The 24,513-nt window shown below is 48.6% G+C and overlaps 1 protein-coding gene across 4 annotated transcripts in view; it reads left to right on the forward strand.

The window, feature by feature from the left end:
• The first annotated feature begins 5,051 nt into the window (after positions 1–5,051).
• The window catches only part of ABCG1 (ATP binding cassette subfamily G member 1), a 60,576-nt gene continuing 41,114 nt past the window's right edge, over positions 5,052–24,513 (forward strand). The window contains exons 1-2 of one of the 4 annotated variants that reach the window (XM_033126595.1): positions 5,052–5,217; positions 17,377–17,620. In XM_033126595.1, coding sequence (XP_032982486.1) covers positions 17,401–17,620 — 220 coding nt within the window. In that variant the 5' untranslated portion in view covers positions 5,052–5,217; positions 17,377–17,400. Of the gene's footprint in view, positions 5,218–11,033; positions 11,181–12,424; positions 12,537–17,376; positions 17,621–24,513 lie in introns of those variants that run through there. The other 3 variants (XM_033126587.1, XM_033126576.1, XM_033126604.1) reach the window with 3 other exon arrangements.

Below are 24,513 nucleotides of genomic sequence, written 5' to 3' on the forward strand. Positions count from 1 at the left end.
AATTGTGTAGCAATTGAAACATAAAAACACTCTCAAGTTCTTCCATGGGTAGGTATCATTGAATCTCAAGTGCCCACTTGGGGTCTTGTCCATAACTAATCGCAAACATTTACAGACTCCCTCGAAATCCTGCATCAACAGCAGATAAAAACCCATTTTAGGGAGCTAGTTATCACATCCATGAGTTGCCTATGTTTTTAAGAGACTAGAGTTTGTAACAAGTGCAACATGTTAATTTAATTAAATTGCTGTTAAGGTCAAATTTAGGTTTTTTTTTTTTTAAATAAAGGACATTTTACAGAAGTTGTGGGTTGGAATTGGTTGAGTTAGCCATTTGTGATGAGGATGGGCCAATTCAAGGAAAATGGTGAAAATGATTTTTCTCTACAGACCTGATGTTGCCCAAGACAGCTTCCCAAATTGTAGGAAGAGAAAGCCACCTCCTGACTTCCTGTGACAACACGACTTGGGTTATTGTTTTGGTGCTGTTACTAAGGGTGGATTGCAGTGTTCACCTCCTGACTGATTCCTGGGGTTGCAGTCACAGAAATGGAGGATAAACCAGCCCAAACAGCCACAAGTTATAGGTGAAAGGTGATTCTACAGCAGACGTGGCAGAAGTCAGCAGACAGGTTTCAGTCTGTCTGTCTCCTCTCCTCTGTGGAAATGGTTTGCATGTTTAGAGGTCAAACTTCAGAGAATGACCCAGAGAATAAAGTTAGCAGCCAACAACTTCAAAATAACTGTGATAAATATGTTAAAAATGGAGTACAAGAGAGACAAAAAGGGTGGAAGGAGGAGGCATTTTCGTGGAGAATTGGAACCTACAAAAATCATTAACTGGGCATTCTAGAAATGCCAATAAATATTTAAAATGTGGGTATTGCAGAAGGTTTCAACACCTAACGGATTACAGCAGAATACAAGATTAATACATTTGAAGGTAGATCAATAGAAAATATCCAAACTGAATCACAGGGAGGAAAAACAATGGTAAAAACAGAACAAAGTGTAAGACATGTAGTGCAGGCTTAAGATCAACACAGGTGTAACTGGAATCCTGGAGGGAAAAGGGAGAGAGGGAGGGAGAGAAACAATATTTGAAGAAATAATAGTCAAATGTTTTCTAAAGCTTATGAAAAATAGCAACCCACAGGCAGCCATGACAACACAACTAAAGATACTCAAGAAAGAGGACTTCCAGAACTGCTTCAGAAAGTGGCAAGAATGATGGGATAAGTGTGTTTGAAGCGAGGGGGAGTATTTTGAGGGGATTAATGGCAATGTTTCTTTTATTGTAATAACTTTTTTTTTAATTTGAACATTCACTGTGTGTTTTGATCACACCTCATACACGGCGCTGGTGCAATTCAATGAAGAAAGGCTGATGTTTTCAGGAAACTGGTGCTGGAACAATTGCTTGAATAAGCATATGCAATAATGCACCTTGACCTCTGCCTTTCAGCTACACAGAAATTAATTCAAAGTTGATAAACTTTATGAATTCAAAATTGATCAACTTTAAAGTGAAGATGGGAACAATGGCACTTTCAGAAGAAAACAGGAAATACTTTCGTATTCTTGTGGTAGGCAGAGATTTCTTAAAGAAGACGTACAGGCAAAAACCACTCCCATAACTATGAAGGAAAATATTGATAAATTGAATTTTACTAAAACCGAGAACTTCCATCATTAAAAAGAAAAATTAACAAACTGAATGACAAGCTGCAGACTGGGGAACATATTCTCAATACATCTGTGTGACAGACAGTACATCCAGATTCTATCAAGAAATCCTACAAATCAATATTGAAAAAAGAAATTCAATTTTTAAATGGGGGAGAAATTGAACAGGCACAACGTTAGTCAGTACAGAAAGGCAAATGAACACCTTGCTGATCGAATCACCACACACCTATTAGAATGGGCACGTTAAAAACAAACAAACACCTGAAAATGGAAGGTGGCGAGGATCTGGCCCCGCTGGAGGCCTTCCATTGCTGGTGGGCGTGTAGATTGGTTTAAATTGGGAAAACTGAAATGAAACATATTCTTATCCCACAAAACAGCAATTTCACTGCTAGGCATATGCTCAGAGAACTGAGTGTTTATGTCCACCAAGACACACGTACAAGAATGTTGACTACACCCTTATTTATAATAGCTGAGAACTGAAAACAACTCAAGAGTCCATCAAGAGGAGAATGGGAAAATAAACCGTGGCAAAAAGGAGCGGTGGCATAATGGACATGTGTACAACATGGAAGACTTGTAAAAACATCATGTTTTGTGAAAGAAACCGGACCGAGTGGTACATGCTATATTCCAAATACATGAGGTCAAAATAAACCAAATGAATCTATAGGGATTGAAGCCAGAGTACTGTCATCTCCAGAGACAGGACTTGACGGACAGGGTACAAGGAACATTTCACACCAAGGAAGTGTTCTATGGGGTGAGTGATCTAGGTGGTGAATATACAGGGGTCTAGATATGTAAAATTCACCAAGCTAACAGTAAGATCTGTGTGCTTTATTAAAAAAGAAAGGAAAAATTGTTTCTTACAGGAAGAAAAGAAAATGTAACCTCTGGAGCCAGACCTGATTGTTTGGGATCTGAGATTGGCTACTCTCTTGCTGTGTGGCCTCAGAAAGTCACATAACCTCTCCGTGCCTTACTTCCTCGTTGTGGATAATAACAGTGTCTGACCTACAGAGTTGGGATGAGAATTAAGTGAGTTAGTGATTATAGAGTTCAAAGCACAGTACAGGGCACCTGCCCTGGCCTCCATGGCTGTCAGTCCTTGTCACCAGGGAGTGGCCACTGCCCTGAAGCTCTGAGGTCCCAGGCGCTTCACCAGCTCACTTTGCCTCCACTCTGCAGCAAGAGTCCTTGGCTAAAGCTATCATGATATGATATTATTTAAGTTATTCTAGACCTTCCACTAGGAAATACTCTATTTACCCTTAACTATTACCCTATAGACCCTGAGGAAGTTCGTTTTTGTTGTCAATGTGTGTTATGAAAAATTAATTCCACCATATTCACAAGTGCAAACTCTATCCTCTGTCCCAAAGTGGATTTCACACTTGGCCCAGCGGTGGACAGACAGGTGGAAGGCACTCTTTTGTGCCAGTAACCTGGAAGGGAGCAGAGTGCCCTTTAGTAACCTCTGTCACTTCCTGTTCTGGGAGTAACAATTGCACGGGGCAATATTATTACACATAGGATTGCATCATGCCTATATTAAAACAATTGTAGCATAAAACAGAAACTGAATCACTGTTTGTGGTTTGGGGGTTTTCACATGTCTGCAGTGGTGAAAATTGAAATTCTGTCCTACATAAGGCAGGGGCTTCTTCCTTTAGTTGCAAAATAAGTAACGCTTCACAGCAGACTGGTCCGTTTGTATCAGGAGGGCTCCTTGGGGCAGCTTTACACCTGAGCTTGTGGGTAAGTCACTGACAAAATGCTTTTTAGCCAAAAAATATTTTGTAATGTAAATGTATGGAGTAAATGTAACTACCTAGCTGTAGGTCAAAGAAAATATGTCATGTCTTTTAGTATAGGCAGCAAACGGTCATTTGGATTTAAACTGTGATGTAAAGTGTCTGTGACTGATACCAGTCAGTCAACAAATGTTGGAGAGTCACCTGGGACCAGGCCACACGCTGGGATCAGTGACCTTCTCCGTCCTCCAGGCCGAGAGACCAGCGAGGGAAACACATGAATCTGTAAATTTGGATGGGCTGGGTGTCAGTGAAACACAAGATACCTTAATATTTTTTCCAGTTTTATTGAGATATAATTTACATATCCCATTGTATTATATACAGATGACAACGTTATATGTACATATAACAAGATTAGTACAACATACTGATTTGAAGTATGTCTATATTGCGAAATAACCACAATACATAAGTTTAGTTAACATCCATCACCTCACAGAGTTACAATGTTTTTTTCTTGTGATAAACACTTTAAGCTCTACTCTCTTAGTAACTTTCAAACCGACAATACAGTGTGGGAAGCTACAGTCCTCATGCTGTAAGTTATATCCCCAGGTGAAAACTTCTAACTAGAAGAGTTTACCTTTGACCACCGTATTGGTTGCCTTAATAGTTCATACTGAAGTATTGTCACTCTGAGGTCGGTGACCCAGGAGTTCCTTTGTACCTATATCTATCTATTGTCCCTTGCAGAATGTCCCACACAACAGCTCTTTATAAGAAGCAAAGAGGAGCATCGCCTGCCGCTGGGGGTTTGGTGAGCCGTGAAAGCCATGGGGCAGACGAGGTAAGAGGAGGGTCATGGAGGAAAATGTTGGGAGCACACCAGCCCCCCGCCTTCTCTCTTCGCGGCTCCCACGCACCCTAACTACCCCAGGCCACTGGGCCTTCACGGTGGTGCTCCTTTGGTTCCCCTTGCACTGATGAGGACTGAGGCTTTGAGAGGTTCCCGACCGGCCGGCCGAGCATCCAGGCAGCGGGTGGTGGGCTGGCATCCCCCCCACCCCGCTGTCTGCCTGCAGATGCCGTTGATACCATTTTATTCTTCTTTATAGCTTATTTCTTTGCTGAGACTTTCTAATGTTTTGTTTCAAGTGTGTTCATAATTGCTCACTGAAGCGTTTTTCTGATGGCTGCTTTTAACCCTTTGTCAGCTTATTGTGACATCGTGTGTTGACATCTACTGATTGCCTTTTTTTTTTTTTTTGATTGTGACTTTCTTGGGGGAGGATGAATAATTTTTGGTGGAAACCTAGATATTTTCAGTATTGTGTTATGAGACTCTAGATCCTAGTCGAGCCTTTTGTTTGAGCTGGCTTCCTCTGACTTCACTCAGGCACAGGAAAGGGGCTGCACGTCCTCATTCCTGTCAGGTGAGTGTGGCAGTCCGGCTTCCCCACTCAGCCTGCACTGACACTCAAGGGAGGCGCTCCTGGGTAGGTGGTTCAGCTCTCCACGTGGCCACCACCCACCCCTCCGTGGCTGAGAGAGATAGGGGACCTCATTGCTGCTCCCACATTATCTCCACTGCACCATGGTGTGAGGAGAGCAGGTCCTTGTTGGCGCTGGTGGTGGGGACAGTCCTGATTCTAGTGGGTCTCCTCTGCCAGCACCCCAGTGAGGGTGGGAGGAGCGCCTCATTACCGCCTGGGGCGATGGATTCCAGCCTCCCTGTGTGGCCTTCTTGACACCATTTTGACTGGAGGTGAGAGCAGGTTTGGGGGCCCCCTTACAACCTGAGGGAGGTGAAAATCTAAGTTCCCCACTCATCCCTGCTGGGGTGGGTGGGCCCACAGTTTATGGTGTGGTGTTTGGCTGGAGCAGAGCAGTACTTGTGTAAACATTTTCTCCATTGCTAGGTTGCTCCTTTTCTATTCCTGTGGCTAGAGAGAGCAATCTTTTGTTGGGCCTTTGCGTGTGTGTGTGTGTGTGTGTGTGTGTGTCCATTAGCATTTCCAGGTTGTTGGCTTCTTCAGCTGAAAGTCTGGGATATGTGAGGCAAAAAGAAAGGGACCTCACACAGTGTGGTTCCTTGAACCTCAAGGTCGCTGGCCAGCCTGGCTTGTCTTCTCCACCTTTCAGAGTCTCCTCATGTTTCTTTTGTGTAATGTCTGGAGTTGTGCTCAAGGGGAATAGAGAAAAGCATGTCTATTGCATTTCCCAATTAGCCTGCCCTGTGACATGTAACACGCTGAGCGTGGGCTTCTTGTAGTTCTCTCTCCCTGTTTGGAATAGGATTGGCCTATTCGCCAACAAATATTGACAGCTGGGAAAAGTGGTGCTGGGAGGAGTCAGGAGTCCTGGGTTCTTGCTTGGGCACCGAGACCCTGGGCAGGTCTCCAACCTCACAGAGCTCCTGTCTCCTTATTTCCATGGGGCAGAAGGGCTTACTGAGATAATTTCTGACACTAATTTCCCTGCTCTAACTATTGTCCCTCCCCTGCCTTAAAAAGCAGGTTTTTTTTGTTTGTTTTGTTTTGTTTTAATAGAATTGTTTCTCTCTTGCCTTGGGGAGTTTTGAGTTGCAGGGCCCTGCCCAGAAGTTTCCAGAAATGCAGAGATAATCTCCCTAACCCAACTTTTGCTTTCGAAAGCTGGGGCTTCACAAGGGGACCAGACAGGTCTTCCTGAGGGGAGAGGATGGAGAGCTGGGGCTCTGGAGGAAAGAGGCAGGAGGTTCAGGCATCGTTTCCCAGGCCTGGGGAGGGGAAAAGTGTGTGTGGGGGGGAGGTTTGAAGATCCCGGGAGAGTCACGTGACTCAGGGAGCCAAGAGGACTTCTGCCGGGGTGAGCGAGCAAGGTTCTGAGTACCCTGCACTTGACCTGTGGTCTTTGGAGCCAGGAGAGTCCATCTGTGCCCGAGCTGGCATGACAGGAAGGCACCTCCAGGGACCAGAGGCAGATTATCTGACTGATAAGAAAAATAAGACATGGCCTTCCCTGCACCTGGGAGTGACATTCACGCATGTCCCAGGGATGGGTGCTGCCCCCCCGACCTCGCAGGGGCACATGAGTGTCACATGAGGTGATGCAGGTGACAGCACTCTCCAAACCATTACAGGTTGTTCAAATATAACTCATCACTTTCATCAAGCACCTACTCTGGTGAGATGCCACGCTAAGAATGATGTCGAAGGCAAAGGAATATCCGAGGGACGTTAGGATCTATGATTTTTGGGGGGAGATAAAGGATGTGGCGGGGTGAACAGAGTCTCAGGCAATAAAGGGTTACAGGGTTGACCTATGAAGTATTTGTAAGGATTTTCCCATAAACTGGCTTCTAGCTCCTGACTTTTAACAACTTTGTCAAACTGTCTTAATCAGTACTTTTTAGACTGCACGTGACTGAAATCTAATTCATGGTAGTTCAAGGTCAGAGGGAGAGTCCTGGGTCTCACACAGTGACTAAATAATGAGGACGACCAACATTTATTTATAAGTAGCACACTGTGGGCCAGACATGACTTTCAAAAATGAACTCATTTAATCCTCACGACGATTCTCTGAGATGGATCATCCCCCACTCCATAGCGGATGTTATGGAGCACCGAAACACAAGGTCCTGTTCATGGAGCTGACTCCTGGCTCTAGAGCCCAGCGCTTACCGCCGCGCGGCCCAGCCTCTGGGAACGGGCGCTGGGACTTCCTCCGTCTCCCAGCTCTGCCTTCCTCCGAGTGGTCACGTCATTCTCACCTAGACACTCTCCTTACGGCAAGAAAGTCGGCCACTGCAAATAGCTGCCAACCCCAAAAGGAAAAGAAACCCTCCCTTTCTTGGGGTCCATGCAAGACCCCAGGAAAACTCTGGTGGCCCCACTGGGTTCAAACATCCTTTCCAGAACAACTGCAGTGGCCCGAGGGATCCGTTCTGACTGACTGAGGTGGGGGTTGCGTTCTAGGATGGATTCCATGGAGTTAGGGGAGGGAGGCCCCTCAGAGGAAAAGCGAGGCCCATGGGCCACCAGTCATTTTTCCCTGCTGGAACCTTCTATGGCGTGATAGGAGCCCTTCATCTATGTGTCAGCAGGAGGCGTCCAGTACTTTCCCTGTGCCTGTCTCTGGGACTTCGGTCCTAATCTCCAGCTGTGAAGGTCATCTCGTTGCCAGATGTTATTTCCTCTTTCTTCATCTGCAGACAGTGTTTCCTAGGTCTGTCCTGCCACTCTGTTCTGTGCTAATGGAAGACAACAGAAATAATCTGTTTGCAATATTTACTTTGCCGCTTTCTAACTTAGTTTGCGCAATATTTACTTGCATTTTTCTTTCCTTGAAGACATTCCTCATTAACCTCATCTTTTCATCTCAGCCTCTGGGCACTTCCCCTCTTCCTGCCTCCACCCTGCAGGGTATTCTCATCTCCAGGCCTCTCCTCTGCCCCCACCTCCTGGCAGACACAGGAGGGAGGGACCCCCAGGGGATACCACGGTGGAGGGACATCTGGACATTGGAGACAGAACTTTGTGGGAGTCAGACCACGAGCAGGACCCTCGGGTGCCTCATCTCCCCTCATTCCCCAGCCTCAGCGGCTGGACAGAGATAAAGTGGACACTCCTTCAAAACGGAATCTGGGGATAAAGTGCAAACCAGGCAGGTGAAACTCCATAATTATAAGGAAAGTTAATGTCCCCAAATGGTGGTTGAGCACGTGGACCTGCTTGCCCCCAGGCCATCAGGTTGTTGGTTGAGTGGCAAGAAGGCTTGTCCTGACCGACAGTGTGAGGGGAACATGGGACAGCATGATCATTAGCGAGCGGAGGGAGTACCCTGAATAGGCGTTCCGTGGTGGACCCCAACTTTTACAAGGAACACCGAGGAAACGTAACTCATGCAGAGGAAGGTGAGCAGGAAGGGGCCTCTCTATGAAGCAACATTGGAGGGACAGGGATGTTTGGTCCACAGAAGTGAAGGCCTGCAGAGAAATGTGGTGCCGTGATTGTGTGTGGAGCGCTCGAGGCCCGTTGTGTGGAGGGACGGCTCCCTGATCTGTGACTGAGGAACGCAGAGCCCTCAGGGTGACAGGGAGTCCCATCAGGCAGGGAGTGCCAACCACTTACTATTGGAATGGAAGTGCGTCTGCACAGGAATTTCTCAGGCCAGCCTGGTCCACCTGTCAGCCATAGCTTAGCATCCCTGGGATTGGGGTCTGGACTGGACAGTCCTGTGGTGAGCTGCCTTGTATTTGTCCGTGTGGCACCCATATTTCTTCTCAAAGCTCCCTAACACGGCCTTGGTGAAGCATCCATGTCCCAATCTTTCTGCATGGTTCTGTTGGGGCTGACCTTCCCTTTGGCCTGTTTGGCACGTGTGACTCAAGCCAGGCCCATCGATGTTTGGCATCCCGCTGGGCACAGTGGCTGGGATACCAGGCTGCCTGGACCTGCTGGGGGGCCTTCCCGAGACGGCCCAGCTGAGGGGCAAGCCAGCAGATGGGAGCAGAGCCATGCAGAGAGCTGCAGACCAGGGGCTGAGGACATAAAATGGGTGCTTGGCCGGGGCAGGCCTGAAACCTATGCACCCAGAACCCTTGTGGTACCTAAGACAGTGCATTACCTTTAGCTTAAGCCACTTGCAGTTGAGTTTCTATCAGTAATGAGCCAGAGTCCAGACGCAAATGTGACAGATCTGACCTTCTTTACCATTTGCTCGTTCCCTGATTTGCACAAGAGGGACAGTGTTAGTGAGGATTAGAATTAGAGCGCTTGCTCCGTGCCACATGGTGGGAAGGGCTCGCCATGCACGATTTCCCATGAGGCTGAGATTATTCTTCCCACAATGTACAGATGTCTAAGTGAGAACACTTTCAGGGGCCTGTAACAGAAAGGTCAGCAGCTCAAGCCATGCCAACAAGGACCCAGTCTGTCACTGTCTTCCCTCTCTGGCTTCATCTGTAGGCTCTGCACGCTGTCCCCATGGCCACTCCCAGGGGCCCAGCAGGCATCCGTCACCTTACACTCCTGGTTCCTGACCAGCCACTGCTATAGATCACATGGCCTAGAACTCCGGGGGGAACAGTGCGGGGGGGGGGGGATTTCCAGAAGAAACCTGTGGACACATTGTTGGGAGTGAGGAGAATAGATGGCAGTGTAACAGGACCACAGTGTCCTGTCACTCGCCGTGGCCACATAGCGGGGAGTGTCCAGCCAGATGCCCACGGAGAGCCCTCTGGGACGTGAGCCCTGTCATCCTGTCCTGCCTTGTGTCCTGTCTGCCCCAGGAGCAAGCGGTGGCTGCAGGGCCACCAGGAATGAGGCATCATTTGGCCTAGACTCTCCCCAGGAGGTCTGTGAATTTGAGAACATTCGGAGATTGTTGGCTGCCCTGTTCAGTACATTGGAGGCACCCCACGGCCTCCTGGGCCTGGCACATGGAGAGTAGCACCTGGAACTACAGCAGTCAGATTCCCTTACTCGTGGCCAAGGATAGAAAAGAGCTAATGCATTGACTCTTCAAATGAAACTATTCAGAATAAAGCAGGGCCCTGTCCCCCTGAACTCATACATTACACCCCCTTTTCCTCCTTTGACATGAGGGGAGAATTGGGCTGTGGTCCTCAGACCCATGGGTATGAAGTCCCCCTGCCTGGCCTGAAAAGCTTTTTGCCCCGTTTCTAGGTGAGGAGAAAGACAGGGGTTCTCTCATCTGAGGGGTGGCCCAGGAGTGCTGGAGGTGAGAAGAAATGCTGTGTGTAGTCCCAACATGCAAACCACTAAACAAAAGCATTAGCCTCTGAGATTGGGAGTAAAGAATGCCTTGTCACCATGGTTACTGAGAAATGGTCCCACCTGTATAATAAGGGTTCTAGCATACACCCCGCCATCTGACATTCCAGTCTGGGGCCAAATGAGAGGGTGTTGGGAGTGTCATTCCCTATGCAGTTACAGGAACACAGCTGTGGACCAGGTATTAGGGTGGGCACTGGAAACACCACTCTGCAAACACAAGCTTTGTCTTTATTTGTTGGGGGGGGGGTTGGGCGGGGAGAGCAGAGTCTTGGGCATCTTCGCCTAAGCGCCCCGTTACCAGCACTTAACTCTGCGACTGGCACAAAGCAATGTTGCATGTATTGCCTCAGTGTAGGGGGTGTCACCCCAGATAGGGAGCTGTAGTGGTGGGGGGCGTTGGGACGGCCCTCCCTTCCTTAGTTCTCACGTTCCTACCTGGCCCGACAAAGAAAAAAGAAGATCCCCTGCCCCTTCCCCTTCCTCCTCGCACAGGCTTGGAGGTGGTGGTCCTGGAGGGGGATCCCGCTGTCTGTCGGAGCCCTGGGCCGCTGGCCCAGCCTCTGCGAGTTTCCGGTCTCGGAGGCTCCGAGGCTGGGCAGGGCCCGGGGGGCGGGCGGCTCCGGGAGCGGGGATGCCGGGCAGCTCCGCCAGCACCGCTAGCAGGAGCAAAACAAGAGCACGCGCACCTGCTGGCCCCGCCCCGCTTCCCTCCCCGGCCAATCGCGGGGAGTAGGCGGGACGTGGGCGGGGCCTGGGTGGGGCGGGGCAGGAGCCCAGCTGCAGCCGGAGACCGAGCTCGCGCCGGGCGCAGCGGCCGAGCCAGGAGCGAGCGCAGCCTCGTGCCCGCCGCCCGTCCCCGCCGCCGCCTTGTCCCCGCCGCTGCCGCCGCCGCCGCCCCCGGGGCATGGCCTGTCTGATGGCCGCTTTCTCGGTCGGCACCGCCATGGTGAGTGAGCGCATCCTTCGCCCCCGGGGCTTGGTTCTGTTTTCCAGGAGAGCAAGAAACACACAAAGACCCGCACCCTCACCTTGACACCTGCCCCTGGGTCCCCCGGGAGGCGCCATCGCCCACGTCCTGGGCACCTAGCGTCATGGGATGCTCCATGCACTGGCCGAGCACTCCTGGAAGGCGGAGGGGCCAGAAGTGGGCGGGAGGCAGCCAGCACCCCACAAGTGTACAGATGGTTTTGACCTCGTCCGCCTCTGACTGGGGGGCCTGGGGCCTGGGGATCGAGAGCGCACTGGGGATGGCTGCAGCCTGGGCCAGAGGGCGTCCCATCTTCCTGCCCGTGTGCGCAGCCAGGGCTCGGGAGGGGGCATTTCTCGCGCCACCCTCCGGAGCACCAGGCACGGTCTGGGGGAACAAAAGAGGAAGCAGCTCCCCGAAAGAGAGAGCTCCTCGGCGACAGCCTCTCCCGGACCTGCTTCGGAGGGGATGGCGGAGTCCCGGGGAGGCAGACGAAGGGCGAGCCTGGATACCCGCAGGCCCCCTTCGGTACCCTGGAGAGACACGGGTGGGGACAGAGGCGCTCATCCAGCGTCTCCCGAGGGTACCAGCTCCGTAGGGGGACCACCGGCTGCCAGCGAACTCATTGCTGGACACAGCATGTGCTGTTCCTGGGGGTGGTCAGTAATCTCCTCTTGATCGTTTACATTAGCGCCGTAAACTCACATTAGGACAAAACAAACATTTCTATGCCCAGCAGGCGGGCATTGCAGTTAGGTACTCACGGACTAGATTTCAGATCATCTAAAGTACAAATAGAAAGTATTACGCATTCCAACCCATATCGCTCTCCCCACCCATCCATCCGTCTCTCTATCTTCTATGTATTTACTATCCTGCTAGTTGCGTCCCAGAGGCTGTAAGCCCACAGCGCACAGCAGCACCGGTTTGTCACCCCCACCCTCCGCTTTATTTCATTTTTAGCATCCTGTATTGAAGTCAGCTGGGCTCAACAGGATTTGACCGACAGTTACCTCTTGCCTTGAGCTAAAGAAAAAAAAAAAAAGAAACGTAGCCGGGTTTCTGCGCATGCTCTGCTCTGCCAACGGCATCCTATGATTCCAAACAGGTTACTGTGGAACATACCGTGCCTCGCCAGCGCATTATATAATGATTTTGTGTAAACCGATAGAATGGGGCCGTGGGAGCGTTAAGGAGGTTGGTAGAACAGGGGAGAGCCAGTGGTAGGGGGACTCACAGCGGGGGGGTCCCATCTCTGGGCTTGCTCTGCCTTTATTACTTAGTTTCTTACAGATAAGGAGGGGATGGAAAAACAGAGAAGCCGTTTTGCTTTGGGTGAGTGTTTGGTCACACTTGGCAATTCTTCCTTTTACACTTGCCCTTCTCTTTGGGATCCCTCAAATATGCTGATAATGGAAAATGAAGGCGCTCATGGTTAGTGGTGAGCAAATAAAGTTTCACAACTTTTAGATGCTGGGTAACTCTTGTGGTCCTTTCAAAGTGGCTTATGCATGTGGGAAAGTAATGAACCAGAATGTTTTAAGGCGTAGAGGTTTTTATGTCACGATTTTTAATGTTATGTTATGGTTTGATACAGTCCCAGGACGCAAGTGTTTTGTTCTCACATGGAGAAGCTAATGGCTGGGCTCGTGTTTTTTTGTTTGTTTGTTTTGTTTTGCAGGGAACGTTGTTCTTTGTGAAAATAATTTTCCTCCCTGAAAACCTTGTACTTTTTAAATTATTATTACTTTAAAAATTTGATACAAATCATCAACAAGGAGCCCTTGAGAGACCCCCCCCAGGCCCGTGAGGTTTGCTGTACAGTCACCCCGGCTCTGGGATCCAGCCCAGCTGCCTGTGCCAGGTGTGAGTTTGTTCAGAGAAAGTTCCTTGAAGGGGGTGCTGGAGTCCCTGAGCTGGGTGAAGGGGTGGGCACAGATTCCCAATGGGATGCTGGTATTTGGGGTGATTTAAAGCGGGGTATTGGTGATGGTGAGGTTGCATTCCAAGGTACCACGCAAGTGGCATCTGCCCTTTGCTGAGTTAAGGGCATGCTGTTTGGATTATTTTCCTGTAGGCAGTGGTCTGGAGAATTCTCGTCAGTACATTTTCCTCTAGGGTGCTCAGGGGTCTGCTGGTCTAGGTGGGCACAAGGCTGGTGGCAATGAACCAAAGAGAGAAGTGAGAGAGTGCGTGCGAACACCTGGCGCCTGTGAGTTGCTCTTCCCTTTCCTCCCCTCCTCAGGTTGCTGTGGGTGGGGGTGTGGGGGTGTGTGTGTTGAGTTTCTATCTCTAACTGTGCTTCCCTGGGTAAATAGAGTGAGCGGGCTTACAATGGCCTTGTGTGTGTGTGTGTGTGGGGGGGTGCTGCTGCCTGTTGGAGACCCTCGCGAACCAGATATCTCTATACGTTAGCGTTCAAATTGAAGTCAGCACCCAAGGAAATATTCTCACCTATCAAAGGCAGGCTCTCTCCAAACAGGGTCTCTTCACATCCAACATCCGCGAATGGACTTACTATTATTTATCATTTATTACACAGCACAAATTGTGTGTAGAGTGGGGAGGAAAAGACGATGCTTTGGTAAGATAGGGGAACATACACTGAAAAGGAACCAGTGGGGAGAGAAGATGTATTTGTTTCATTTTTAATGAGCTCAGAAAGCGAAGGACAGCGAGCTGTAACCTACATTGCCAGCCGCTCTCATCTGAGGATTGTTTCCAGAGAGCTGGTCTATTTCAAAATGACAGCCACTGCCTCCCATCACACAGGATTTCATGATTTTATTAATTGGGCAAAGCCGTTGGACACCCGTGGAGGAAAGGTGCGCACAGCTTTGGCGTCAGTTTATTTGGGAGGGGGTTTGTATGGATTTCTGTTTCTTGTGTATTTCCCTATAATGGACAGGGACTGGAATGACCCAGGGTCACCTACAACTTGTGTGTAGAAAGCTAAGCAGCATTCGAGTGCAGCATCCTATGCTGGCGGGGAGGACGGGGTGCAGACCTGGACGCTGCTCAGCGTTGGACCCCAGCTTGGCTCCTCATTAACCATGGGGTCTCGGGCAGCCTCTTTGTGCCTTAGATCCCTCCTTCGACACGGAGGAAGGGGTGATGGTAATGCCCTCTGGGGAGATCGTAAGACCTGGGGAGATAGTAAGAGGCATCGTCTCTGCAGCCTGAAGTTTAATGGGCACCCTGTACTTGCTGAATCAACAGTCGTTGTTTGTGGTCATTTACCTCCTTCACAGGAGGCGTTATTATTCAATGCTTTAAATAGTGAGAACTTGACTCTGGCTTCTCTCTCTCACTCCCAAATCAGTTTAGTCACCAAGCTTTGTCCTGCGCTGCAGTGCATGTTTCTTCTGGGTGTCTGCATGGTCTCCTGGTCTCATTAGGCGCTTGCCTCGCAGTATTGTGATACCCGTATTCTTGCCTGGGTCCCAGCCTTGAGCTTGCGCTTGCTGAAACCTTAGGCCCCGACCGCTGACCCCCAGGGCTTTATTTGGTGCTCAAGTTGTTGAATGAATGAGACACTAGATAGGCTTCGAGTCTAGAGGGGAAACTTGGGTCCTCATCATAAAACAGGTCTGGCTTCTGCTACAGTCGGTGGGTGAGTGGGTGGGTGGAGTAATGGCTGTTCATCCCTGTCTTGGTGTAGGTTTCATCAAAAAACAAAGCCACAGCGTGGACCTCCTTAGGGGGTGGACACCTGTGGTGGGTGCCAGGGGAGGGTATGGATGGCCCATGGCAGCTGGAATGCTGGGAGGGCCACCACTGGAGAGAATATGCTAGATGCTCCCCGCCCCCAGCTGTGAACACACAATGATTGGGGGTTCCTGGTTAGAGCCAAATCTGCCAGCAGGATGTGGCTTTTAGAGCCAGATGGTTAGCCTTTGCACTTAGGTGGCAGGGTGGGGGTGAGAACGGACCTCGGGGACCAGGCCTGCAGCTAATTGGCTTGCCGACTGTTCCCTCCACTACCCCCCCAAGTACCTTGGAGGGGGTGCTGGGGTCCCTGAGCTGGGTGGAGGAGTGGGCACGGATTCCCAATGGGACGCTGGTATTTGGGGTGATTTAAAGCGGGGTATTGGTGATGGTGAGGTTGCATTCCCAGGCACCACGTAAGTGGCATCTGCTCTTTGCTGAGCTGGGTGCCAGGGGAGGGCAATTATGGAGTCAAAAAGGGTTATAAGCCTGGGACAGCAGCATGTGCCCTGAAAGGGGATTTGTCCAGTGAACCAAGGGATGGCATTGGGTGCCTGCACTGGGTGCTAGAGCTGAACTTGCACACCCTTTCCCCATCGTCTAAAGCCAAGAGTGAGCTACGGCAGGGTTCTCTTATTCTTCTTTCATGAGGCCTGGACAGAAGGTCCCCCAGTCCTGTCGCTGCCCCTTGGGAGCTGCAGAGGCACACACTCATGAATAGACTCTGCGGAGTCCCCTTGTCAGGCCAACACACACCTTCCCTGACTTTGTGCTGGGAAGGTATGAACCTACTTACGTCTGCCTTTGAAGCATTTCACATGCTCGGTGCCAGAAGTGAACCAAGCCTAAGTCCATCAGTTTTATTCTGTACTTGAATTTGTATCCGGAGTGTTCTAGTCAGTGAGATGAGTTTTGATTTGGTTAAGCTTTTCAGAGGTAGGAGATGCCTGGGGTGTGTGTGTGTGCGCACGCACACGTGCCTTTTTCTTAAACGGCAAAGCAACATTTTCAAATATCACCAGAACCAGAAACCCCTGTGCGCAGGTCTCCCCACCCCTTTGTGCTTTAAATACTCGAAAGCTCCAAGGCCTCCAAGACTTTTGAGCCCTTAACTACCACGTGGGAAAGGATGCCAGCTCTTTAGCCATACAGTCACATACCCTCAGGAGGTCATTCAAACGAGGGAAGGGCTTGTTCCGGCGAGTTGCTGGGGCTTGTGGAGATTATTTATAGAATGATCCACTCTCTGGGTTTATTTCAGATTTTTGATTAGAAACCATGATGATCAAAAAGCTATCAACTCTAAAGAAATACCTAACAAACCTATGGAAAAATAACAGTAAAGTGTTTTCCTTTTGAGCAAACAGTAACACTGCAGTGCCTCCCCCATCGTACCGCAGTCAGAAGGGCCTGACTTAGGCAGGAGGGTTACAGATGGGCTCTGCCAATCAGGGCGACTGAAGTCAACGCTACGAAGCAGCGTCTCCAGAGGCCCACGCTTCGGGTACTGTGGAATGTTCTCTCTTGATTCAAGAAACAGCTAGAGAAAGCATAGCATATTTGCCCACCCCACGGTTCTTCTGAGTTCTAGAGTTGCCTGAAGCATATTGATTTGCTCAGGCTTGCCAAGCCATTAGAAAAGGATATTCCTTTCTTTGCATAAATACTTTCGGTTCTTGGCACATCAGTAACTGGTCAGTTGACTCCCATGGAAGCTTTAAAAGCCAGTGTAGCTACAAAGGGGTAGGTGACTCAATGGAGAGAGCACCTAACTAACTGATTTTTGTTTTTTTTGATAACTCAGATTCTGGGATCACTTCTGCCCCTCACTTGATTGTAGGGCTCAGAGCAAGTTCCTTAAATTGTCTGTGCCTCAGTTTCCTTGTCTGTGTAATAGAGGAAAAAAATCAACATTTCCAACTTTTTTTCAGTGCTATTATTAAGATATGATGAGAGAGGAGAGGTGTAAGCGATTTAGAAGATTTACAAGGAAAATACAAAGGTCAACTCCCACAAAACCCAGAAATTCAAGTGGTGTCATTGCTCTTGGGAAATGTTGATGAGGTTCCACGAGGAACGCACGAAAAGAGCTCATTTTATAGAAAACTGTCAATTACATATTTCATAGGAGCCTCATGTGTCTTTATTGGGATTTTTGATGAGTGGATGGTAAATAGATAATTTTTTTATGGTGGCCAGTGTTTCAGTCTTTGAAACAAGTGATTCATTTATTATGGTTTTGTGATTAGATTTTATGATTCTCAAATAAATAGTAATATCTTATCTATCTTAAGCATTTTTAATAGAAGAACAAGTGATGGCTAGAGATGACAAATTCCTCTAAGCAAGCACCTTGCTTCTCGCACGGAGGGCACTCTGTTGTCTAAGAGCCGAATGGTGAGGCCCCTGAGCTCTTTTCCTTGATGTAGCTTCTAACCTCTCTTGGTGCTTCTCTCTTTTTTTCTAGAATGCCAGCAGTTACTCTACAGCGATGATGGAGCCCAAGTCGGTGTGCGTCTCGGTGGATGAGGTGGTCTCCAGCAACATGGAGACCACCGAGAAGGACCTGCTGAATGGACATCTGAAAAAAGTGGACAACAATCTCACTGAGGCCCAGCGCTTCTCCTCCTTGCCTCGGAGGGCGGCTGTCAACATTGAATTCAAGGACCTTTCCTATTCGGTCCCAGAAGGACCCTGGTGGAGGAAGAAAGGTAGGGAGGTGGCTGCTGGGTGTGTCAGGAGGCGGGAGGAAGCTGTGAAGGAAGCAACAGGTTGGGGAAATCTGGTTCTGGAGAGGCTGACTCTTCCATTCTGACTCTGCCATGGTCAACTTATTTCATTGCTTTTTGCCTGATTTGTTTCTCACCTATAATATGAACAGGTTGGATTAGATGATTCAGCCTTCATGGTGCCTTTTAACTTCTGAGATGATTACAAAGAATGTCACAAAGTTAGGCCAGGGTCCATGTGTGCTGGATTCCGGTGTGCACGCGAAGGGTCCTCTTCACTGGAGACTGTTTATGTTCATCCTTCAAGATGGGACTAGTTTTTAATGTTTCAGAGTAAAACGGGAGACAGGTGCTCCCTCCCCAGTTTGAAGTGTTAAACATCAATGTCGGTGACCTAGAGTGACCTCTCTTGAAAATATTACATTTATGGATCTTGGAAGGACTCTCTCATGGGTGGTGGGCTATAAAGAAAAATACATTGTTGTCAAATGAGCCGTAGAAACAAAAATAGAAGAGACAGAGAGGACGGCACTCAGGAGGGCTCTGGAAAGCCACACAGTCCAGGAGTTGGCCACCAGCTTGTTGCATGTTAACCTCAATTGACGACTCATGGTATTTTGAATTTTCTTAGTAACCTGGATGTTCCTTCGCCAGCCCTAGATTTTCCAAGTGTGCAGAGTTAGTGCCACCTGGGTTGGTGTTTCTTTTACAGTCTGATCTATTTCTTCCCATGGTACTTCTCATCTCCTGCTCTGTTCATCCATCACCCATCCATCTTCAGGTGGGTGGGGGACCAATTGAGAGAGGACAGTGTTACACATCACCAAGAAACGATGGTCCCTAGTTTCTAATGACTCATTTAAAACATCTTGAAAATCTCTGAGGAATTTGGAACAATAGAAGTGACTCGGGTACCACTGGAATATTGTAATTTTTTTAGGACTCTCAATTTAAATCTAGATTCGACCCTTCTTTCTTATTGAAGAAGACCCACCAAGGCTCACTTTTTTATTCTCCATTTTTCTTTCTTTCTTTTTCTTCTCTTACCTTCATTTTGTTTGCCTCTTCTCGTGAGGTTAAGCCATAGAGACTGTTGGCATGGGCACTCCTTGGGACCCGCTAGGCAAGTTGGTTGTTGCATGACTTTATGCTTGCACAACCAACCACGAACGGATCCTAAACCTTCTCAGTGGCTGGTTGTATAGCACTGTTATCTGATACTTAACATTTTCAGTTTGCCAGCCTGTTTTGTTAAGAAATTCTATGGCAGAGGGTTGGGCTCATTCGTTTGAGCCTATTGAATTGCCAACACACGGTTCTAGCCTTTTTCTTCTCAACTTGAAAAAAGATTTTACTGAAAAAAACGTGCACCAAGTGACCAGGAGGGCCTCGGTGTGTTTTGGCTTGATTTGTCTATACAGACAAATTGTGGATAATCTGAGCGACGTACATCATTTTCTATCCATCCGATACATGTGGCCTTTGAAATACTGTCCTGTTGGTTGAAGATGCTTGGATGGGTCTCCCTCAAATTGAAATAGCTTGCAATGCAGAGATGTAAACGTTTGAAAACTGGCAGAATCTTGGTTTGAAATTCACACAGCAGGCAAGTGAAGGATATCATTTCCTAGTCAGGTATGTGGCTTGCCAACACTATATTCTCTAAATCTCAGAACTGGTCACACCAATTGTCAAACTTAGCCAACGGTGATGGCGTCTAAACCAATGAGGGAAGGAGCACCACTGTGCATCCCTAGTAGCCTCCTTGGAAGCTCTGTCCAGGTGGCTGCCAGATAGACATATGCCCTATAGTAACCTCTGTGGGCTCTGGATGGGGAGGAGGAGGAAGTGGGCCCCAGGGACCTACCCATGAGTCAGAGATGGTTAGGGCGGGAGGGGAAGCTGTGCACGACTGGTCTGCTATATCCTGGTTGCTGGTTTCTCGAGCTGCTGAGGCCTGATTTCTCTGCCTGGCTTCCTCCCCGGCCCCCTTCTCCACAGCAGCCCCTGTGTCCACTTCACCCTGCCTGCCCTTCTTCCCCTGCATGCCCCATCGTTTCCTTTGTTCTTGGTACCCTGCAGTTCAGAAGGTTTCTCACTCCAGCACTAATTTAGGGTGGGAAATACTTGTCCATCTTCTCACTGAACAGAAAGGAAATGGAGTGGTTAAGCCTTGCCCATGTGCCAGAGCTGCAAGGCCGGCCTAGGACTGGGTGGTGATTTCTAACTCTGCAGTCTGACTTGGTGCCCACGCCTCGCCTGGCCCAGGGCCTCAGGGGTGCCAGGGTCCCCGTAGCCACAGGGAAGCAGTGCTTCTTCTCCAGGTTTGGTGCCTGCAGGGTGGGCTCTGCTTGGCTTGCTGAGTTGGTTGTCCCATCAGGCTGGAGGCTACATCCAGGAAAATCGAGAGTTTTCTCGAATGAAGTGAGTTACCTGCCGAGGTTCTTCTCAATGCTCACTGTGCCCTCGTCACCAGCAGGCTCCCGAGTGATACATCGACTCAGAACTTGGGGACCACATTTCCCCAACTAAGTGCCACCCTCAGGATGAACAATACAAGTCAGCATTAAATCTGGACCCGGGCAGCAGGCTACGAGGGGAGGTCCTGCGGGCTGGTGTGCATGAATGCCACTCACACTGTTCTCTCCAGCTCACTGCCCTGCTTGTCAGCCTCCACGCCGCTCCTCAGGTCTGGCTCCCCTCCCTCAATGTGGGGCCTCATCTTTCCTGCTTTGTCCTTCCGATGGCTGGCAGTTGTCTCCGAATGCAGTCATGATAAGGCTAAGCAGAGAAGTCAGGTTGAAGCCACGCTCTCATTTCCCTTTTCTGTCTGTGGCAGTTACATATTTGGCATCACCTCGGTGTGACACCAAGTATGACCAATCCTTGGGGCAGGGGCTCTTTCTCTTACTTTTCTCACCATGTTCGTTTTGCTCTCTGTACCAAGCTGATTGTTTTTACTTTCTGAAGTTCAACTTGCCACGTTGAACTCATTGTAAGGACACACTGGGGGTGGGATATCCCGGCATCATGTAGGGTCGGGCATCTCTGGATGTGAGAGCTGAAGTGCCTGGTTGTGTAGTGAAGGGAACAGAGCCTGAGAGCAGAAGTGATTCGATCAAGGTCAGAGCCAGTGCTGGGTCCCGGCTGTCTGACTCCTAGTCTAGGTTTCTTTGTATCACAAAGACACTGGACCACACCAGAAAATTCCAGGGGAGACTTTTCCTCACATGATTTCTCCCAGAACATGGCACTTGTCTCAAACTCGACATAGAATGCTGTAGCAAAGCTTGCATTGTGATTAGAATAATATTATAAACTGCTCCATAATTATTTTAAAGAAAGAAGACAGAGAGAGAGAATGTCATAATTCTTAGAAGAAAGTGATGAGTGATCAATAGTAATATTTTTAAGAGGGAGATGTCAGGCACCGATTCTTTCAAATTCTTGAGCTTGATGATTGCCAAGCATTAAATATGGTGTTTAACAAAACATCTTGTGTTTTCAATTGTAGTTACATTTTCACCATATGATTAATGATGTCTTTGGAGGAAAAACTAGATCATATAATAGATTCCTAGTAGAGAACATAATTGTGAAAGGAATTCTTCCCAAGAGAAAAAAGTACACCCCAAGGATAATTTCACTGGCTTCTGACACAGTAATTACTTTCCCTCAAGGAATTCACTCACGTAGTATAAGTTGATGGGACAAATGATTTGGAACAATATGGATTTTGGTGCCAACACACCAATTATTGTGTCGGAGCAACTTATGTACCTGAACAATCCGGGTTAGCTGTTATCACTCGCCTCAGTGTGACTTACTTGTGAAGGCAGCTTCTGTTTCCGGTATGGCAGACCAATGGCAGACACTTGGTCGGTAACATTTAGGACCCCTCACTCTGAAGGCAGTCCACATCCTGAGTTTTCTTGGCGAAGATGCGGGTGGTGATGAGAAGCTATGACACTTAGATAGCACTTCCTTGCTCTCAGGGCTCATTCACACATCCTCGCAATTTTTCATTAGGATGTGACTGGTCACAATTAGCAAGTGGAATGCTTTGGGCCCTCTGCATAACGATGCCCTCCTGACCCCCCAAGGAAACTGGAGCCCTTTCCGTTTGTGAAATTAAAGCAGGTCTTGTGTCCACTTGGCTCAGGGGCCAATTCTGCCCTTTGTACCCATGGAATACATGAGGTTCAAAGACATGTCCCAGGTCACAGGCTCACAGGTGAGAAGGGAAACGGGTCTGTGGGATTTGAGGCTAAGACCCAACAGGGAACCCAGGAAGCACCTGGCCCTGAGGTGAGCACACCACTGGGCCACGAGGGTGTGGATGGGCTTCACCCCATTTTACAAAACCACGAGGGGTCTCCTTGATGATTAGTACTGACTGATTTTCCTTTTCATTGGCCTGCTTGGATGTCAGTCCCCTCTGCCATTCCTTAGGACGCATAAAGGAATCTCTTGGTCGTTTGGGCAGTCTGTAGCTGTCCTGTCCCCTCACCAGAGGGGTGAGGCTGAGGTGTGTGGCACACTTTCACACAAACAGGTGACGTGATTCTTAGAAATTAAATTCACCTGCCAGGATTCCTTGTGATGAAGTTCAGGTCGAGAACAAAAGTAATCACATCTGGGGCGTTAGTGAGTTTTCCTTACTATCCTTCAGCCAGGCTGCTGTCTCAACGCGGTGACACTTTGATGGGATGAAATACCACCTGCTACTTTGAACCCCAACCCTCCAGCTCCCTCCTTGTCAAGTGCCAGCAAGGAATTAAACAATCTGGGCAGCCCCACCTCAGTTTGTCTGTATTGGTTTGTTCTTAGGCTATAAAAATGCCTTTGAATATACCCTTCGCCAATTCAAGTTTGCTTTTTCTTCATTTCAAAAGCTATATCCCGAGGCCTATAATGACGAACAGGTTGAAATGAGTAGAATTTGCCATTGATAAATGCCTTTCTGGAATTCCATTAAGGGAAGACCAGAGTCTAAACCAAGTACTGGGCGACTTGATCCAACCAAGTGGAGCAGAGATGAGAAGGGCGGCCAGTCAAAGGGTGCCTACAGAAATCCCAAGGCGGTGATGGGTTTTCAGGGGTGGGCTGCTCCTGTTCAAAGGGGACTTCTGCTCCCCTACCATGAATGGATTGCTCTCCTGTTTCTTGGGAGCCGTCCGCTAACGTGGGCTTTCTTTTGGGTGCAAAAGGAAATTGCTTTTAAATACTCTGCCTTTGTCTTTATTTGAAGCAGTAACTAGTCTTTTATGGTGAACCTAAACCTTGCTTGAGGCTGGGGCTTTTACACATCTAGCTGCCAGAGCTCCCCTCTTCCCCTGTGGGGCCAGTTCTTAGGTTCTCAGCATGTGGTAGCTCCCTGGGGCAGGCAGGCAGGACACTCACTCAGGCCTCATTGATGATGGATCTTCTGGAACACTTCTGATCATTGTCTCACAGGCTTTGAAAAAATGCTGAGAATGGGCCAACTCTCACGGCAGACTCATGGCAGAAGAATGTATAGTGACTAGGTACAAAACCAAAGGGTTTGCTAGTTTACCAGGAGAACATTATGTCCAAGGAGTCTAAATGCGTCCCTTCTCCAGCCAGCACACCTTCTCCCCCTGAGCATGCTGCATGGAAGGCAAACCATCACCTGCTGAGACCTGGGACCAGGGGTGCATGACTCAAAAGTGTGCCACTGTCAGGCTCAACACCCCCGTCGACAAGGCTGAGGTGGCCCTGCTAACATTGGCCTTGAGGTCTCTCCTTTCCTCCTTCGCTTCAATGTCCGGCCACTACTGTCCCCTTCCGATTGGCAGGTTCTTTATTTGGGCATGCTCACACTTCATCACTTTCCCAGAGAGTGCACCTGTTCTTGAGCCATCTGCTCCCTTCCATGAGACTTTGTAGGACTGTGCTCTGCTCAGCAGGGACTTGGTGTCACTGTTTCACTTTCTGAGAACATTCTTGCCACACTCATTTTCACCTGCTGTGTGGTGGGTGCCCCCTGCCTTCCTTTAACACCTCAAATATGCTTGGATCTGGAAAACTTCACATCTCAAACTAAAGTCCTCTCTTACAAACCAGAACCTAATACGCCAAAGCCAAGAAATAACCCAAAGTGACATCCTGCTGAACATGAAACCATGGCTTTTGTTTATAAATTGGCAGGAAAAAAATGTTTAGTAACCACACACCTGCTCTTTTTGAGTACAGTTCTAGAATCAACAGATTCCCTTATTTAAGAAACAAAGGTAACCACATGGGTCAGATTAAATGTTTAGAAAGAAGGAACCATACAAAGTAGGGGTTTATAGAATGGGGGTGATTCTCTGTCAAACCCATGCTGATGAAGTCCCAGAACCTTCAGAGGAAAGCTTACATTCAGATAAAATATATCTAATACCAAGTGCTTTTGCTCATAATATGAGCAGAGAAGAGTTTGCAAAGTCAGGTATGGAGGCTGGTACCTCTGCAGGCTTCAGTCCAGCCATTAATTGTACTTCTCACTTTGTCAGCTGTGCTATTGTTTGTCACCTTTGTGCCCTCTGGGATAAATGGCACTGGTGTCAAAGTTAAGATATGCCAGAGTGACTTCAAGACTGTGATTATGTCCAACGGAGATCTATATTGAACATGCAAATCTTGGAGCCCAAGGGGGCCCCAGAACTCCCTTGGTCTGACCTCTCACCTATGGAGCAATCCTTCTTGCCTCATTCCAGACAACAGGGTGTAAGCCTGTCTGAGCACTTCCAGTGACCAAGGACTGACACTTTCCCGGTGGCTAGGTCCATGTTTGCGCAATCTAATTCTTAGAAAAGACTTCTATCTGTTGAGCTGAAATCCGAATTCCAGTAATGTTCATTGGCTGATCC

The sequence above is a fragment of the Rhinolophus ferrumequinum genome, chromosome 2 (genome assembly GCF_004115265.2).
Source record: "Rhinolophus ferrumequinum isolate MPI-CBG mRhiFer1 chromosome 2, mRhiFer1_v1.p, whole genome shotgun sequence".
Lineage (NCBI taxonomy): Eukaryota > Metazoa > Chordata > Mammalia > Chiroptera > Rhinolophidae > Rhinolophus > Rhinolophus ferrumequinum.